The sequence below is a fragment of the Photinus pyralis genome, unplaced genomic scaffold, assembly GCF_008802855.1.
Source record: "Photinus pyralis isolate 1611_PpyrPB1 unplaced genomic scaffold, Ppyr1.3 Ppyr1.4_LG5, whole genome shotgun sequence".
Classification (NCBI taxonomy): domain Eukaryota; kingdom Metazoa; phylum Arthropoda; class Insecta; order Coleoptera; family Lampyridae; genus Photinus; species Photinus pyralis.
In genome coordinates, this window is record NW_022170596.1 from 18,070,925 (window position 1) to 18,089,188 (window position 18,264).

The 18,264-nt window shown below is 35.5% G+C and overlaps 2 protein-coding genes and 1 long non-coding RNA gene across 4 annotated transcripts; 1 reads left to right on the forward strand and 2 right to left on the reverse strand.

Annotated features, from left to right (window-relative positions):
* Positions 1–2,734: 2,734 nt before the first annotated feature.
* Positions 2,735–6,470, reverse strand: LOC116171494. 2 transcript variants are annotated; one of them, XR_004145458.1, is made up of 3 exons: positions 5,929–6,470; positions 5,006–5,175; positions 2,735–2,925 (listed from the first exon to the last, which is right to left on the reverse strand). It is a non-coding gene; the product is annotated as an uncharacterized LOC116171494 (long non-coding RNA). The 2 variants fall into 2 exon arrangements; XR_004145457.1 differs by lacking the exon at positions 2,735–2,925 and adding an exon at positions 4,641–4,871 and having other exon boundaries at positions 5,929–6,468.
* Positions 6,471–9,635: 3,165 nt separating this feature from the next.
* On the forward strand, positions 9,636–10,553 carry LOC116170601. The gene has a single exon (XM_031487105.1). The coding sequence runs from the start codon at positions 9,636–9,638 to the stop codon at positions 10,551–10,553; it is 918 nt and encodes a 305-aa protein (XP_031342965.1).
* A 1,078-nt stretch (positions 10,554–11,631) lies between these two features.
* LOC116170602 (KRAB-A domain-containing protein 2-like) lies at positions 11,632–13,143 on the reverse strand. Its single transcript, XM_031487106.1, has one exon. The coding sequence runs from the start codon at positions 13,141–13,143 to the stop codon at positions 11,632–11,634; it is 1,512 nt and encodes a 503-aa protein (XP_031342966.1).
* Between the last annotated feature and the right edge of the window lie 5,121 nt (positions 13,144–18,264).

The window sequence follows — 18,264 nt, forward strand, 5'->3', positions numbered from 1 at the left end:
AACATGTTACTTAAAATTATATGTATTTAATGAAGAGTTTATCGAGTTTAACGCACCCCTGCTTAGTTCAAATGCCATTAATTGAAATGCTGCGGTTTTAATTACTTCTCTTATAATAAACCAAACAAAAACGGCCTCCAAAGTGTATTAATTATACGTGTTTACTGCGTTGGGGTTAGCACCCTTATCGATGCTTAATTAGAATTTGAATTTTCAAGGTCTTGTTTATGTCAAGAATTTTAAGGGAAAGACACTCACCTCCCAAACAATTTAATTCATTAACCTTACATACGCACAAATTTTAACTTCGGCAACAAAACAAACATAACGAATTCATCGCAGGTTCTCTCCTTTCCTAACATTATTTACTAGTAGGTCTCTGAACTTGACTCTTTAGCTCCACTCTTTAGTGTTTTTGATCGTATTTATTTGCATATTTTAGAATTCCTTGTGATTTTCCTTGCTATGGAAAATAAGCAAATGGGGAGCGTCAAGGCTGCGTACCTTTGATGTAAGTTAATTTTTCGATTATTGACTTTTATAAAATACAATTATGTTTAACTAAAAGCCAGCTGAGGGTTCAGTGGCACAAACAATTGGCGCTATTTTAGTAACGAATCTAAATAATACCGCTAAAAAGATAGGTATGGTATTGGATACGCAATAAATTTGATACACCACTTAATGTCTAGACAATTTTAAAATAGGGAAATAACGTAAATTAAACTGTATAACTTACCGACTGCTTATGTTTCTTTTAGCATTCTGTGGAATGCCTTTAAAGATCTTTGACAAAGGTATTTTAAATATTTATTGCAGCTCATATTTCTTTAGCTTTAACACTTTAGTTCTATTAGGTCTAAATTATTACTAACTATACCTATACACGTTTCTGTCCATTCACCGCCCAAAAAATAATCAAACAAAAGGAAATCTGTAAAAAATTGATCTTTGTTTCATCTTTGATGTGTAGGTCTATGCTTTAGCTACTTATCTTGCATTCCATGCATTCACGCCATACTTTTTTCGCCAAATTCGTGAGTGCGATAACAAAACATTCTATCCGACGTTATTATAATTACTCTCTTCCTACCCATAGGATTTGCCTTCTGATGGTAATATTCCACAATTATTCGTGTAATTATTCTTTGTCTAGAGTCAAGTATAATTGGATTCTTTCTCCCATCATCTAAACTACTGAGTTCCAAACGATCTCTGACATTTGGATATTCCACGTCTGAAACTAATTCGTGGTAGTTTTTCTTCTAAATGATCCATTGTCAGTATTTCGTCCAGTGATAACCCTTGTGATTCGGTTGTGCCATTCTCATTACTTCATCGCCCGCTCTCTCCAAAATTTTTTTCCAATGCCTTCATATCTATAAGTTACCTTTTTTCCCGAGATTCCTAACTTCTTCACAATTCTCCTCTATTAGTGAGTATTTTGAAAAGGTGTCAATCGCAGTGAGGATTTTCATCTTCTCTCCATTCCTCTTTTCCTGATGTCTTCCTGTAAAACCTATGGTCCTCCCTTTACATCCATCCTTTCCGCATCTGTCCTTCCTGAAGCTCCCTACATTGTGACCAGCATTCAAACATAAATAGTATCATTGTGAACGAGCTTTCTAACTCTGCTAGCATTCATGGTGGTGTGGTAGTAACATTATTTACATCCGCCGCAGACGGTCTTTTTTGATGTTTATAGTTAGTCTATTTTGGATCTTCTTCATTAACTATTAACGATCTCTTTGGGACGACCAAATCTCATCTCCAAGTTTTCAAACATTTTTGGTACATTCTCGGGTACACCCATGAGTTCTTTCACTAGATTCATCGCTTCACCTCTTAAGCATTTCTGCAACCTCTGGAGGTTACATGCGTCGCTGTATCTACACTATTTGTCCGTTTCTTCATATAGTCTTATGAAGGGGAGCCAATCCTCCGGATTTCCGTAGAGATAAGGTAGATTTTTCCAACGAACAATCCTAATACACAGTAATTTGAAATCGTCATCACATGCCCACATTGTTTTTGACCATTTCTGTTAGCACGTTGAGATTTTTAGTGAAACTTTCTTCTATGATAATTTTAGATAACGCATCCTCGATTCTCGGGTCGTTGTGTTGATGGTCTGCCCGGTCTTTGGTTCTTTGTTATTGTACCATTTCTACGCCTTTTTCTTATATAAAACTATCAATACTATCATTTCATACTGGCTTGCTGCTATAGATCCGGCTTCATACTGCTTATGCAGACGTTTCGGAGGCTCTCTCTTACTGGGCGTCTGACATATTGTTGGAAAATATCTTAGAACTTTCATAAAAATTATGTATATTAGTAGTAGTAAAACTAGGTAGTTGAAATGGCCTCTTATGGTGCCTGATTATATAAAGACACCTAATAGTTTAAAACTATGGCCGTTTGCACTGACAAATTTAAGCGGAGCTTAGCTTAAGCAAAATCCATGGCAACGATTATTGAAACAATGGTTACCATGGATTTTACACCACGCTTAAGCTCCGCTAAAATTTGTCGGTGCAAACGGTCATAAGGGCTGGCATGTTATAGCAGTTTTTACCAAGCAGTTAAGGGCGAAGAGCGAAAAGAGGCATTGTCAATAATTTTAAATAGATTTAGGTTCATCTCATCCATTTACTATTGAGTATAGGTATATTGCTGCTATACATAAAAGAAAAAGGCGATGCATTTATTTGGAATAAAACAACAAGTAAAAGAAGGTGTTAGATTTCATATATTGCATTAAGTAATAATATTACATGATTGATGGTTTCGATACTCGTCCATTGAAAAGTGTCATCTGTTTGTCCCCGAGAATTGAATTTAATAACATAATAAATGAATGATCGGCAATGAAGACGATTTTGTCATCGAGTCGCAATTTGCGCTTCTTTATTGCCTTCTTGGCTGAAAAGAGACATCTTATTATTAAAAATTGCGGACATACTATTATTGTGCACGCAAAACGATCGTTAGTTGATTACAAGAAGCTGCTACACTCACAATATCTATTTATTTTTTTAATTTTTTTTATTTTAACAACATATTGCCATCTACCTATTATACAAACTGTTAACCAACTTGTATGCCAATAAAGTATAAACAAACGCTCAGGACACATGCTCAGATCCATGGGCATGGCACTCAACAAAAGGGCAGTTTTTGCGAGCCTCCTTCTACAAAAGGTCTCCCATATTCGCCGGAACTTACCTTTTTAACTTGCTCCTGAAAAAACTCAAAACCTGCAAGTCCCTCGGTATATTTCCTATGGAAATAAAAAAATGTTTAATATGTAACTGCTTCTACACCATTGAAGATACGTGGATGGATGTAGAAAATGCAAACTGTGATATACTTTAACTCTTGTGATATAGGGGTAATGTTTAGAAGTAACTTATCTAAAAAACTGTCGGTTTACTTTTTCCATAAATCGTCTTGATCGAGAGTAAAAAAATAAAACAGATTAGCGCAATAATCGGTGCGAAACATCTAATCTTTAAACAATCGGTAGCCAGTTGCTATAAACTTTTTTGAAAAAATAGTCCGAACATTTTGTAGATAAAGGTCTAAATTTATAAAATAGTTCCTAAAAAAAGTTTTTTTTAAAAACAACTTGAGTTTTTATGGCGGGCGCTCTTATGGAAATTTACATTGGGTGCAGTGGGTACAGAAGAGTCGGTCGTACAAAGAAGATAGATCTCCAAATAAACTAAGGAAACGTCGGAGCTCAATCAATCAATCAATCAAAATACGTTTATTCTCATGTTATAAATAATACAATAGTTGTGTTAGTAGAAAATGAGTGGCGGACTGTTCAAGTAAACTCTTAAGGGCTGGCGTGTCCAGGAGCGGACTGGGTACTTACGGGCCAGGTGGAATTGCATAGGTTACGGGATTAAAGTATTAGTGTAGTAACGAAGGGGGGGGGGTTTAGCTCTGAGGTGCACCACAAAAACAGTACTCCTTTCTCGAAAATCAATTACCATACAGTTTTTTTTAAATTGCACCTGATAATTAAAAGTAACAAAATATACAATCCACACGAGATGCGTCGCCTATCATTGTATTTCAGCACTTTCATGCTACGACAAAAAATGATAAATTCATTGTAAAACACTTCAATTAAAACAGAATTTTTTAACAACCTAACATCAACCCCATTTAGAGAAACGTGTTAATAATTTTGAGCCCCGAAAAAAAAATTGTCTCTAATCGACCCGGAAAAAAATTTTCTTATAGGATGTGGCCTGTAGAATCCATAATTTCAAACAGTTCCAAGATTGGCCTACTAGTTCAAAAGTTACAGCCCTTTGAATTTTCTTTCGAAATTGGTTTCTAGTCTATAACCGTTGATTGAGAAGTCTGATCGAAAAAGTACGAATTGATTTGGATTCCACGCCCCAAAATTAATAAGAAAGGGGGTTTTCCCGAGAAATTTTGGTGTAGTCGACTTTTGGTAAAAAAGGAAGGTTATACTGCGTGTCATCGTAGTTTTTAACAATTTATGTTAAAATGCCATTTACAGGCTGAGGTTGGCTTAAAAAATTCGAGTGAAAAGAGGCAAAGTCCATAATTTTTTGTAGATCATCATTATATATTGGATATTGCTGCAATACATGAACGAGAATGGTGAAGCATTTATTTAAAATGAAACAACAAAGACAAGTGAGTACCTATTAGATTTCATGGCATTAATAAGATTGATGGTTTCGATAGTAGTCCATTGAAAAGTATCATCTTTTTGGGTCCGAGCATTGAACTTAAAAACATAATAAATGAACGATCGGCAATGAAGACAATTTTGTCATTGGGTCGCAATCGACGCTTCTTCACTACTTTCTTGAGTTTCATGGCTGAAAAGACACATCTTGCTGATATTATACTAGATGCGAAATTCATTGCGCACGTAAAACGTTCGTTAGTTGGCAAATGCCATGCATTTATTTAAAGTAAAACAAAAGTTTGAATAATAAAAGTACCTAGGTACCTATAAGATTATTTATATGATTGATGGTTCAGATACACGTCCATTGAAAAGTATCATTTTTTTGTCTCCGAGCATTGAATTTAACAACATAGTAAATGAGTGATCGGCATTGAAGATAATTTTGTCTTTGGGTTGCAAACGGCGGGCCTTCTTCTTTACCAAGATCATGCCTGAAAAGTACAGATATGAGAGTCGGAAATGTCCACAAAGTTGCTTAAGTTACACTCACAAAATCTATAAGACCAGTACTTATATTAGTAGTATAGTATGTGGTATCTAGTATATCAATTACCAGGGGAAAGTAGTGTAACTTTATTTATGTTTATTGATTATTCACTCTAGAGAATATTACATTTACTTTTTGCTATACATTAAGTATCTCATTTTAGGCACACGTCACATATAAATCTACTTCACTACGATGAAGTAGGTACTGTCAATTAGCTTTATACTCAACGGTCCTATATGTATAGTAGATATATTTATAAACATTTATTTTAATATCAGTCATTTGCAATAAAAAAGCTGTTACAAATTTGGTGGTTCAGAAACTCGTCCCTTGAAAAGTGTCATTTGTTTATCTTCAAGCAGTGCATTTAGTAATATAATAAATGGACGATCGGCTCTGAAGACAATCTTCTGTTTACGTGGGAAACCGCATGTTTTTGCTCTTATGATCTTTCCTGAAAGCAGTTGCACTACTAAAATGGTGACTTGAATGTATTTCTGCAAAAATAAGTAGGTACTTAATGTTCATATCATTTATGATACCACATTAAATAAATTAATCTCTACTAAAGTGTGAAAGAAGCTAACTATTGCGTTAGAGTTGCATTGTGTAGAGTCTGTGCACGATAAACCCTTTGTTCCTAAACCCCCGCATCGACTTAGGCGAGGGGTTTCAATATTTATATGGTACCTACCTACCTTGTTATGTCCTCAAGGTGTGCAAATTTCAATAATACCTATTCATATATGTTTCTCTAAAGGGGGTGTGCTGGCAATGCACGTTTTTGGTGTGGGTTGCAAATAAATAGTAAAGTAAAGACCTGCGGCTTTTTTTTGGTAGAATATTCCAAAACATGACTAACATTTATTGCAAAATGCTGTTACAAGTTTGATAGTTTCAAAACTCGTCCACTAAAAAGTAGCACTTGTTCATCTTCAAGTAGTGAATTTAAAAAGATCATAAATGGGCGATCGGCATTGAAGACACTTTTTTGCTTAGGTCCGAATGAGCACTTCTTTCTTTTGATCATTGCTAAAAAGGAGTTTTATTGAAAATGGTTGTTTGTATAATATAGATACAAACTATAATTAGCAGGTCTGTTAATGACACATCAAATGCATGCTGAACACAGTCAGGGTTGAGTTTTACGAAAATGTACTTACAAAATCCTGCAAATTCCTTACGAAACATAAATATTACTTTGGAGTAGCGGTAAAAAGCACGTGCTTTGTAGTTGAACCTGATAGAAAGCAACTGTTTCCTATCCAAACGAGGTTATAATTATCCCCGTAATTAAATACCAGATCTCAAAATTTAAAAATTATGTACTAAAATCAATGAGAGAATGTAACCTGTAAATGTGTCGAAAAATACTATTTGGTATTTGGTTGAGTAGAGGACCAAAGCGAATATGTTCTCCAAAAATTTACTAAAGAACCACAATTTTTCGTTTGATCCACACTTCACAAAATTTATGTTCATGATTAATTGTGTTTTCAGTAACTTGAACAAATTGATAGACGGTACCATTGTATTTATAAATACAATGACGGTACTAACGGACTTAGCTAGGTTCCTGAATATGCGTTTTCTGATATTTTAAAAATTTTCGAAAATGCATAAATTTTAAATACTATTATCTTATCATTATCGAGGAAAGATCTAAAGAAAAAACACATCACATTTTGACAAGGGTAATTGACAAATGGAGAAACTGAAGAATTTAAATAATGTAGGTATAAACAACCCTTAAACTGCCCTTGAATAATAAATTCCCTTATACTTTAAGCTTGCTAAATATTTTAAGTAATTCAAACTATAACTTACAGCATACTTACTTAGAGTGCAGAGGTTGTAAATTTCGTATTACAGTGAACATTTCTATTTCTAAGATAGATTATGTTTAAATAATGTATAAACAAGCCTTAAACTGCGCTTAAATAATAAATTTCCGTATGGTTTAAGCTTGCTCAATTTTTCAAGTTATTAAAACTACTATCTCTTACAGCATACATAGAGTGCAGGGGTTGTAAATTTCGTAATACAGTAAACATTTTTATTTCTATGATAGATTGTGTTTAAATAATGTATAAACAACCCTTAAACTGCCCTTGAATAATAAATTTCCATATGGTTTAGGCTTGCTCAATTTTTCAAGTTATTTATGGCCGTTTGCACCGACAAATTTAAGCGGCGCTTAGCTTAAGCGTAGCTTAAAGTCCATGGCAACCACTGTTTCAATAATCGTTGCCATGGATTTTAAGCTACGCTTAAGCTAAGCTCCACTTAAATCTGTCGGTGCAAATGGCCATAAAACTATCACTTACTGCATACTTAGAGTGCGGGGATTGTAAATTGCGTAATACAGTGAACATTTTTAGTTCGTTGATAGATTATGTTTAAATAATGTATAAACAACCCTTAAACTGCGTAGATGTTATGACATGACACCAGAAATGAAGAAACAGTCTCATATGCGTCCGGAGGTCGATTAGAACTCATCAGTTTGAATGATGGAAGAAAGAACCCAATTATACTTGACTCTAGGCAAAGAATTACACGAATGGTTATTGGATATTACTATCAGAAGGCGAAATCAAATGGTTAGGGCGAGAGAGTAGGTAAATAAATATTTTGTTACCGCACACAACAATTTGGTGAAGAAGGTGTGAATGTATGGAATGCAAGATAAGTAAAGCATCGACCTGCACACCAAAGATCTACCCAAATGAAGATTTGAAATAAGAGTACCATTTGCCGAGACTGGGATGAACTGTTACGGGCCATTCTGAGTAATGATGGAACGACGGTATGAGCAGCGATATGGAATAAATGTTACTTGTTCATAATCAACGGCATGTCCAGGGAAGGTTAATGTTTGATAGCGATTAAAAGATATATTACCTAATAGAAGAGGATGTCCCAAGGTTCTTCATTCAGATAACAGAACGAATTTCTGCGTGGCAACGGCTACTAAAGAGTGAGATCTGAGTGTACAAGGAATACGTTGGGAATTTATTCCGCCATCTTCGCCAATATCTAGTAGTAGTAACCTTTTGCTGTTACACACTTGGGTAGTAGGCATTGGGCGTAGTTACGGTAAAAAAAGGATACCTATATAGGTGAAAAATAAACGGTTGGTTTACTTTTTCAAAGGTTTTTTATTTCATCTTTGGACGTAACAAACATAGGTATATAAGTACCTATACCTGTTGCACCTAGGATATTATTCATAGCAGGTAATCGGTTGTTAACAAAAAAAACGTTAAATGATTAACAATTCAAGTACTGATGTTAACACTATGCGCTCAAAAGACTACTAGTTAACTGTTATATTCAGGAAAAGCAATCCTTCCACAAAACAAATTGTGGGTGACATGATGTTTTTCTTGTATTTGAAGAAGTAACAGAAATGAGTGATTAACCTTAAACACTATCAACTCTTCTGGATCAAATGGCATTATAAGGCTATCGAGTTCCATGTTCATAGCTAAAAATTTTGCAATTAGAAGATAGTATCGATAGCACCAGAAATCTTGCAGCTTATAATAAAGTAAGAGATTTTTTATGTAACTATTTTAAATAGGTAATACTGTATGTTGCTCCGATGGTGAAGTTGAAACTAATAATATTTTGCTCTTCAAATATCACACACATGGTGTTTAATATTCATCAAACAAGAATTTAGTTTCGCGTAAATACGACCTAGAATAGTTGCATTACAACAATTGGCAAGTAAGCAGTTAAGCAAGAGTAACAATAAATTATTATCGTAGGTTTTATGTAGAGCAATTAGGAAATGGGTTGTAGGAAATTGTATACTATTAATAACGTTGTCATCAAAATATGTAGAGTAGGTAATTGCAATGTGCACAATCATTCTGTATATAAACTGTACAAAAAGTAGAATAAAGGGACTATTGAATAAAACGTCTTTAGTTCACCTGCATCTGAGCGTCCAGGCCATAATTTGGGGAATGAGGCCGTTCTCCACTCAGTGCAGTTTAATAATATCCCCCCGGATATTAAACATGGTCCTTCGAGCCGGATTTGAACCAGCGACCTATGGATGGACGGTCCGGATAAGACGTCAAAATAAGGAAAAAGACGTCTGAAAAAGGAACTAAGGAATTAGCACCATCCGAAAAAGGGAATAACGGGTGAGTGACTGAAAAATTTTAGGAGGAACCGAGTGCTCAGGACAGCACTGCATAACGGAAAAAGGAAATAACCACCAACCATGAAATTTATAATCACTACCACAAAGTACTAAAAGTACATTACCAACGAGGGAGCTTTTACGACTTACTGTCAGAAACCCACATCAGGAAGGTAATCTTAACAGCGCAACAACAGCTGCCCAGTAGCATGGAAATTTTGGCACATCCAATAAAACGAACAATGGTGCAACGGAATGACAGTCACATACGCGTGTTCGGAGTGTTTGTGGTGGCAGAAATCACGGAATACGTGATTATGAAGATCACCCCCATTCCTTTAAAGATGGAAGATTCAACCGTTTGGGAATTAAGTACAGACAACAACATAATTAGCGTTGACTACAACAATCAATTATACTTCGAATTAACGGACGAAGAATTCAAGAACAGCATTAAGATAGAGAAGCACAAATTTCTATGTGCACCTACAGTAGTAAAAAAGATGGAAGACAGCCCTAACTGCATCATAAGGGAAATTTACAACCATACGGAGAACAGCAATTGTAACATTCAACAACATACAATTACCAGCACCATATGGAAACAACTTTACATGGAAAACAAACAACCCACAAGAGTGGCAATCATATGCAACGGACGTCGACAGGAGGTTATGTTAAACAATACGGGAATCATCAACCTATCCCAGGATTGTCGACTACAAACGAGGCAAAGCATCTTAAACCCGAGAAGAGATAAATCTATAATGGTACTCGGCAGTTACATCAAACACGTTAATATCAGTACTCAACATACCAAGAGGCACCCACACCACGTACATCCACTGGAAGAACCTGTAGTGAAGGCCGGAGAACAGTTGAACCAGCTAAGGGATAAGGAGCAAGAACTACAAAATCACATTAGGGAAACTGCATGGCAGAAAGTAACAACACATTCAATGATGACGAGCACTCTAACTACCATAATAATCATTACGGCATCATTGGCTATTGGAGGAGGTTATATCTGGTATAAACGACGACAACAACCATCCCGGCAAACAACAAAAGACATAAAGATGGAACCAATAATATATGCTCAACCAGAAACACAAGGGCAGAACACCGTTGGAGCTGTCGCGAGTCGGCAGAATGTTTAATATTCATCAAACAAGAATTTAGTTTCGCGTAAATACGACCTAGAATAGTTGCATTACAACAATTGGCAAGTAAGCAGTTAAGCAAGAGTAACAATAAATTATTATCGTAGGTTTTATGTAGAGCAATTAGGAAATGGGTTGTAGGAAATTGTATACTATTAATAACGTTGTCATCAAAATATGTAGAGTAGGTAATTGCAATGTGCACAATCATTCTGTATATAAACTGTACAAAAAGTAGAATAAAGGGACTATTGAATAAAACGTCTTTAGTTCACCCGCATCTGAGCGTCCAGGCCATAATTTGGGGAATGAGGCCGTTCTCCACTCAGTGCAGTTTAATAATATCCCCCCGGATATTAAACACATGGAAAGCGTGTTATTTGAAGACTGAATATTTTCAAGCAATAGTTTAACAACAGGATGAGACAACATCCAGACCGAGTTCATTATGTTGGCCGCTGATAATTAATCAATAGAAACATTCCTTCAAATTGTATAACGTTGCCGCATATCCGGTCAATATACTCCCTAATTATTAATTTGAATTATTTCTGTTGAATATACAAAGTGAGGGTTAAAAATTATTGATTGACGATCCCATCATTTAGTTTCAACTGCTGCTTATGCAAAACATATGCCTTGAGGATCAGGTTTGACAAGCTCAAAAGCAGCAACACAAACCATTGAATTCACAAACATCAAACCAACCCTGCTATACCAATGCAGTAATAGTAGGTACCTAGGTATGTATTTTGATAGGAGTGTATGTACTAGCAGACTTTTAGTTATACTTGAATGGTCCTTGACAGTGTTACCTACCTGGAAAACTTCTAGTAACATATATAGCGACAGTTTTTCGACTATCGACATACTCGCTGTTTTTCGCGTGCCTATACTTTGATTATGCCTAAGTAATTTATTGCTTGTTTATGCATATGTTACCGGACAAACCCGATTATAGGACAAACTAGTTTGGACTAGGATGATCTAGTTTTTCCTGAGCGCCCTAGGATCAACTAGTTTAGCCTTATTGATTACAGGCTGAACTGGTTTCGCCTAACAGCGTTAGGATAAATCAGATTAGCCTGGTTGAATTGTTAGGCTGAACTAGTTTGGCCAGGTAGCGTACGGATAAACTAGTTTTGCCGGGTTCAAGATCAGGCCAAACCCAAGCAGCCGGGGTGTGGGGGTTCAAAGTAATACTAGAGTTTCTGCAATATAGTGTTTGAAGAATTCCATGTTTCGTTCCAACTTTGTACAGCCCCTCATCAGTGATATCAATAACAACGCCAATTAGGTCAACTTTAGACTTGTCCACATCGGGAATGGGTATCATGACGTTATCTCCAATATTGGCTGGTGGATGTGACTTATCACTGTGGGATTTCATTTTTTTTGCTTGCTTTCTTAGACCTTCAGCAGCGGTTTTTCTTGAATGTTTTATTTGATTGTCAGTTGAGGTATGAGCCTGAACCATATTTTCATCTTCTTTCATTAAGATATCATCAGCTGTTTCACTTGCAGGTGTTAGGTTATTGTTTATAACCTTTGTCAGATCTTCCTCATCATTTATATCTTTGAAAATTTCAGAGGGCAGAGATGAAGTAGAGAGTCCGACTATAGGATCCATACCAAACATAGCTTTATAAGGAGATTGTTTAATACCAGAATGGAAAGCTCTGTTTTTCATGAATTGTACATACCGTAACCCCTCCGACCACATTGTTGTCTTGTTATCAGCCATCCAAGATGCAAGCATGTTTTCGACGTCTTGATTGGCTCTTTCTACTGAGCCCTGACTTTGGCTGTGCCGCGGTTTACCATGCACAATCTTCAACTCTGGCCACAACTGTGTTACTTCAGAAATAACTTTATTAACAAATTCCCTTCCATTGTCAGACTGTAGAATACACGGGGCTCCTAAAGTTAAAAAAATGTCATTCAGTTGGTAGGCAACTTCTTCGGCTCTTTTGCTTTGCAATGGACGAAGCAAAACAAATGTTGTTAAGTGATCTTGGTAAACCATTATAAACTTAAATTTGTCATCTGGTTGAGTCTGAAAATCGATAAGATCAACTTGGCACCTACTATTCATTTCCGAATGTAAAATTGGTTTTGAGACCAAACCTTGTTTCTTTTTGTTTTTTTTCATGTGACATACTTGGCACATTGACAGATAAAGCTGTATTTCTTCCTTCGTAATATTGGCATATTTCTTTGACGTTTCGGCAAGCATTCTATCACGGCCACCGTGACCAACTGCCACGTGAGCAGCATCGATAACATCGTACAGTTCATCGACCGTCAGATAGTACTTGATGTTTTCGTTTCTCTCACGGGCTGCCACCAATTTTTTTACCCCTCCAATGTCAATTACACTAAATCGTTTCAGGCGTCTCTGCTGCAACGGGGTCTTCTTATCTGTGTTTGCAGCAGTTTCGACTTCATTTATAAGTTGTTGGTACTTATCTTTTGTCAATACGTTGAAATGTGTTGATTTATCGTTTTCGCTTTGTAAAACTGTAGTCATGAACCTTTCTCTCCATTCTTTCTGGCTATGCCCACCATTAACAGAATCTTCCTCCATAGTCTCACCTACTAAAGTAAACGTTACTGGTACCTACCACACTTTCAGCTCAATAACAATAATATTCACACACGACACACTCCAAAGCACGGTGCAACGCACAACGAACAACCAAATAACAACTAAGACGCACTCAGATTCGCACTCTACATACCCCGGATACTGACTGAGCAAGTGAGAGGGAGGAACAAACAATGTAATGCGACGAGCACGTCGAGACTTGCAACCCTCCCCTTCGGGCTGCTTGGGTTTGGCCTGGCCTTGAACACTGCGAATCTAGTTTATCCGTTCACTACCCGGCGAAACTAGTTCGGCCTAACAATTCAACCAGGCCAATCTGATTTATCCTAACGCTGTTAGGCGAAACCAGTTCAGCCTGTAATCAATAAGGCCAAACTAGTTTATCCTAGGGCGCTCAGGAAAATCTAGATCATCCTAGTCCAAACTAGTTTGTCCTAAAATCGGGTTTGTCCGGTAACACATACAACTATTACAACTATAGCTACAGAACTCAACGTTTCAACAAGCTTTGTGCATTGACTTTATAAAATTAAAATAAGTTTATGTAAGAAAATGCACTAAAAATTAATAGATTCAGGTTGCGAGAAGGAAAAAACACAATCATAGGTAAGTATAGGTATATATTTTTATTCACAGTGAGAAATTTTATAGACATAGCATCTTTTTCTTGCGAAATGTTTTAGCTAATGGCATTTGTAGGCGCTGCAATTTGTCCCGAAAAAATCGTAACTCTTAAATTTTCAAATTTACATTGAAGAAACAAGAGAAAAGGGTGGTCCGCCCGAAATGCACATTTTAGACGTATAATTGCACAGCGGTTGGCGCTTATAACAACTCCTAAAATGAAAAAAAGGTTTTTAACTTTTGCTACCCTATAAAAAAAGAAGAAGAACATAAGTACCTAATAAGTATTTAAACCATTCACACTCTTCTCTAATTCTGTTACGAGCTAGTACCTACTGTATTGCTCGTGTATAACTACCTTCCATAATTTTAAGAATGTAAAAAATTGACAATTAGACACGTTTGGCTGCTATATCTTATTTCCAAAATTAATTCACTTTTGCTATACAGTTACGGCTCCTAACAAGAATCTACTTCTGTTGAATAAAGATAGGTAGTTCCACTTATACATTAAAGCCAAATAGTGAAATTGGTGCAGTTATCAGTTGGCGGTTCCCTGATATCTCAAGTTCGATCTGTTTGATGCACAGACATATGACTAAGAATATAATTGTAAAAACATGATCATGTGAAACCATGTACCTACTAATCGATACCTTTCACACTAGACATAACTCTGTACTCGACTCATTTTAAGAAGGTAGTGGTAGAAAAAAACGAAAAGAGCACAGAACGGATCACCAGAGTGGAGTACTTGAAACCAAGTCTACTAGAAAAAGAGTATGGCTAATATAACCAGATCTGATTTATAGACCAAAAATGCTAAAACCACGGTTTATATTAAAAAAACACTCAACAGGAAATAACTGTTAATTGGATATTACAAAATACATGCTTCTTAAAATGTTACAAATACAATGAATTCAAAAAATCACAATACATTTGTGTAAATAGGTGCCAATTATAGCTTAGCATTTATATAAGTAGGTACAAAAGTTCAAACATTAGGCGATGCAATTCGGCCATAAAATAAAACGTGATGCACATCTTCCGACCGTGTTTTAAGAAGTATAACAAACGAATGATCAACATTAAACGTAATCTTTTGTCGAGGCCTAGGTCTTGAACAGCGCCCAAGCATAACCATCGCTAAAAATAGTTGAAGTAAATATGAAATGTTTGAAAAGCTGTGAAAAAATTAGAAAGCTAGCAATTGCAAAGATTAAAGAATACATTTTAGTATTGTGATAATAAATAAAACAGTACGTAACGTAAGCCCTCATTGCGCGTTTGAAGAAGCAAGAGAAATTGGTGGGCAGCTCGAAATACAATCCTTTCATTTCTTAGTCGGGGCAGAACATTTCGGTCTCGCCATTTTGGTCAGGACAAAATCAAAAAAATCATTTTAAACCACATTAACGGTGGAATTATTTGTGGCGTTATCTAAAAAATAAAACCAAAAACCTTTACTGAAAAGGGTCTTTTTGTTTTCAGGTTTCCTGTCTACCGAAATTGTGGTAGTTTACGTTTACATTGCGACACGGTCAAATTTGGCAACTGTGCGTTTGCTTTTATCGCCTTTTGCTACATTATACGATAAAAAAATCCGTTAGTTTCATAACGAACAATTACAGAAGCGTATTTTCCGTAAATCTCACTGCGATATTCTGCGGCAAAAGGGGTATAACGTATAACCCAAAAATGCATTCGGATTTACCAAGAAAAAGTAAGGAACTTATTTCTAATTTTATTCGTTATTTTGAACGAGGAAATGGTGGATGTAATGTAAGAATAAGTTCATGGGAAACAAGGTACAAATCTACATATATCTTTAACACGAAACATACATAACTCTAGGCTGTATCCCACTTGACAAAATTGTGCAACATTAGCGTTTAATAAACGTTATTAACTTACTATTAACGTCACCGCGACTGCTAATGTCCGCCTTCAAGAACGTTTCTCTGTAACGTCTAAATACCTACGTTTAGCAAACGTTACATCATATAACACTTTATAACATCAGCATTTAACGTTAATTGAACGTTTGAAACAAACGCCAATGCGATGTAACTCTCTTATGTTGTATAAACGTGGTACAAAGATGTTTATTAAACAATACTAAATTACGTTTATATCATTCTTATACATTGACGGTCGGTATTATTAAAGTCATATTTACTATGTTGTAAGCTAACAGTGTTGTTAAGGAATGTCTTAACAACACCGTTAGCTGACAACAAAGTTAAGTCTGGCTTTATAATACCGGCCGTCAACGTACAAGGATGACATAAACGTAATTTAGTATTGCCACAGATTGTGTACTTTAATAAACATTTTTGAACTTTGATACTAAAGTGCACAATGTAAAAAAATTCAAATTCAAAATAATTCAAATAATTTTTTACCAGAAATTTAATGTATAAAAAATTATTTCATTCACATCAATCACTTCACAAAATTGTTAAAAATGTCCCACCATTATAAAGAATGCACAGTTACACACATATTTTCATATCATCGAAAACTCATTCTAACATTACTGGTGTAATGTTCATTAGTTCCTCTTCAATTGCTTTTTGAAGTTCCTCAGTGATGGGCAGACGATTTCGAAAAATATTGTATTTCAAAATCAGAAAAAAAAATCTAACGGGCTTAGTTCTGGAGAACGTGGTGACCACAGTCCTCTGCTAATTAATCGATCATCGTAAAACTGTTGTTCGGCATCATGGAGTATTTGTAAATGGAAAATACCTTGTAGGAAAACGTTGGATATCAGGAAATTCTTGATAGAATTGCTGGCGACATGACTGAATGGAATACGTCCATGTTCCATCCTGTAGACTTGCACTTCGATAATGTTCCTTTAAGACGAACGCGTCATGTTTTGGTGAAAAAGACATTGTGGAAGATTCTATAAAAGTAAGGTTATACATCCATAAAATAATTTACGTCTTTTACTTACTTTTACCCTGGTAGAACTGTTTGATGTAAAATAAAAAGATAAGCGTACAAAGTAGAAAATACAAAGAGAAATCCAACACGTAAAAATCGCCGTAGGTAAATGGATTGCTTATTCAGCTTATTTGTTGAAGTCGTTGTCGTTCATCCTTGATGAAAAAAACCACAATCGCCAATGTCTAACCCAAAAAACTCCACAATTTTTAAGCACTTAATTCAAACTATCCTCCACTTATTTTGAATCACATCACTCAATTCACAGAAAACCAACATTCAACAAACATGTTAAACTGTAAATGAAGCTAAACCGAGTGATGAGTCACCGACCAGCTATTTTTTCGTTGCGCAATGCCCAAAGGCACATTTTTAATATTACAAGAACGTTGTAACTGTGCAACTTAACAGTACCAAAATGTCGTTGTTGTAATGTTAAGCTTTTAGAAGTTGAACTAACGTAGTTATGTATGGTTCCGTCAACATACGCTAATAACATCACATTACTTAACATTATAATGACATCGCAACAAGGTTTTGCATAAAAACGTTGTCAAAGTAATATTGGTATAACGTTAGCCTTCTGAATGTTATTTTAACGTAATAATGTCCGGTTGCAGCGACGCAAGTCCAAAAGGTTACAATTTTTAACATTACAAAAACGTCGTAACGACGGTTTAGAAAGAAAAGCAATTCAAGTATCGTTAGTATAACGTTGATGTTTTGTTTAATTGAGTTGTTTCAAAATGCAACATTCGTTTAACGTACCAAACGTTTTTTTAACATTGCTTGTCAAGTGGGATGTAAACCGACCTTTCATTAATTTGTTGTTAGAGAAGAAAAAAAGAGGAGGCAAGAAAATTCATTGTTTAGCTTCCTGTCACAAGAGTAGATGGAATGTTTTTTGGAGTAAGTAAAACAAAACCAAGCGCACTAGATAGAGTAGAGGGTATAAGCTGATTTATAGATCAAAAATGCCAGATTTATTCCAAAACACAGAATAAGAAATCACTTTTAATTAGATATTAGAAATACGTGCTTCTTAAAATGTTACAAATAGGTACCATGAATTCAAAAAATCACAATACATTTGTGTAAATAGGTGCCACATTATAGCTTAAGCATTATAAATATAACAAACGTTCAAACATTAGGCGACGCAATTCGGCCATAAAATAAAACGTGATGCACATCATCCGACAGCGTTTTAAGAAGTATAACAAACGAATGATCAACATTAAACGTAATCTTTTGTCGAGGCATAGGCATAGCACGGCAAGCAACCATTGCTAAAAATAGTTGAAGTAAATATGAAGTTTTTGAAAAGCTGTAAAAAAATTAGAAAGCTAGCAAATTACAAATACTAAAGAATACATTTCAGTATTGTGGTTCCACAAAACAGTAGGTACCTACGTAACGTAAATCCTCATTGCGCGCTTGAAGAGCAAGAGCAAGAACAAGAGACACTGATGGTGAGCTCAAAATACAATCCTTTCACTTCTTATTCGATTCATTGCGCAA

Coding starts and splice junctions, on each gene's coding strand:
- LOC116170601 (XM_031487105.1), top strand. CDS start 9,636: ATGGTGCAACGGAATGACAGTCACATACGCGTGTTCGGAGTGTTTGTG.
- LOC116170602 (XM_031487106.1), bottom strand. CDS start 13,143: ATGGAGGAAGATTCTGTTAATGGTGGGCATAGCCAGAAAGAATGGAGA.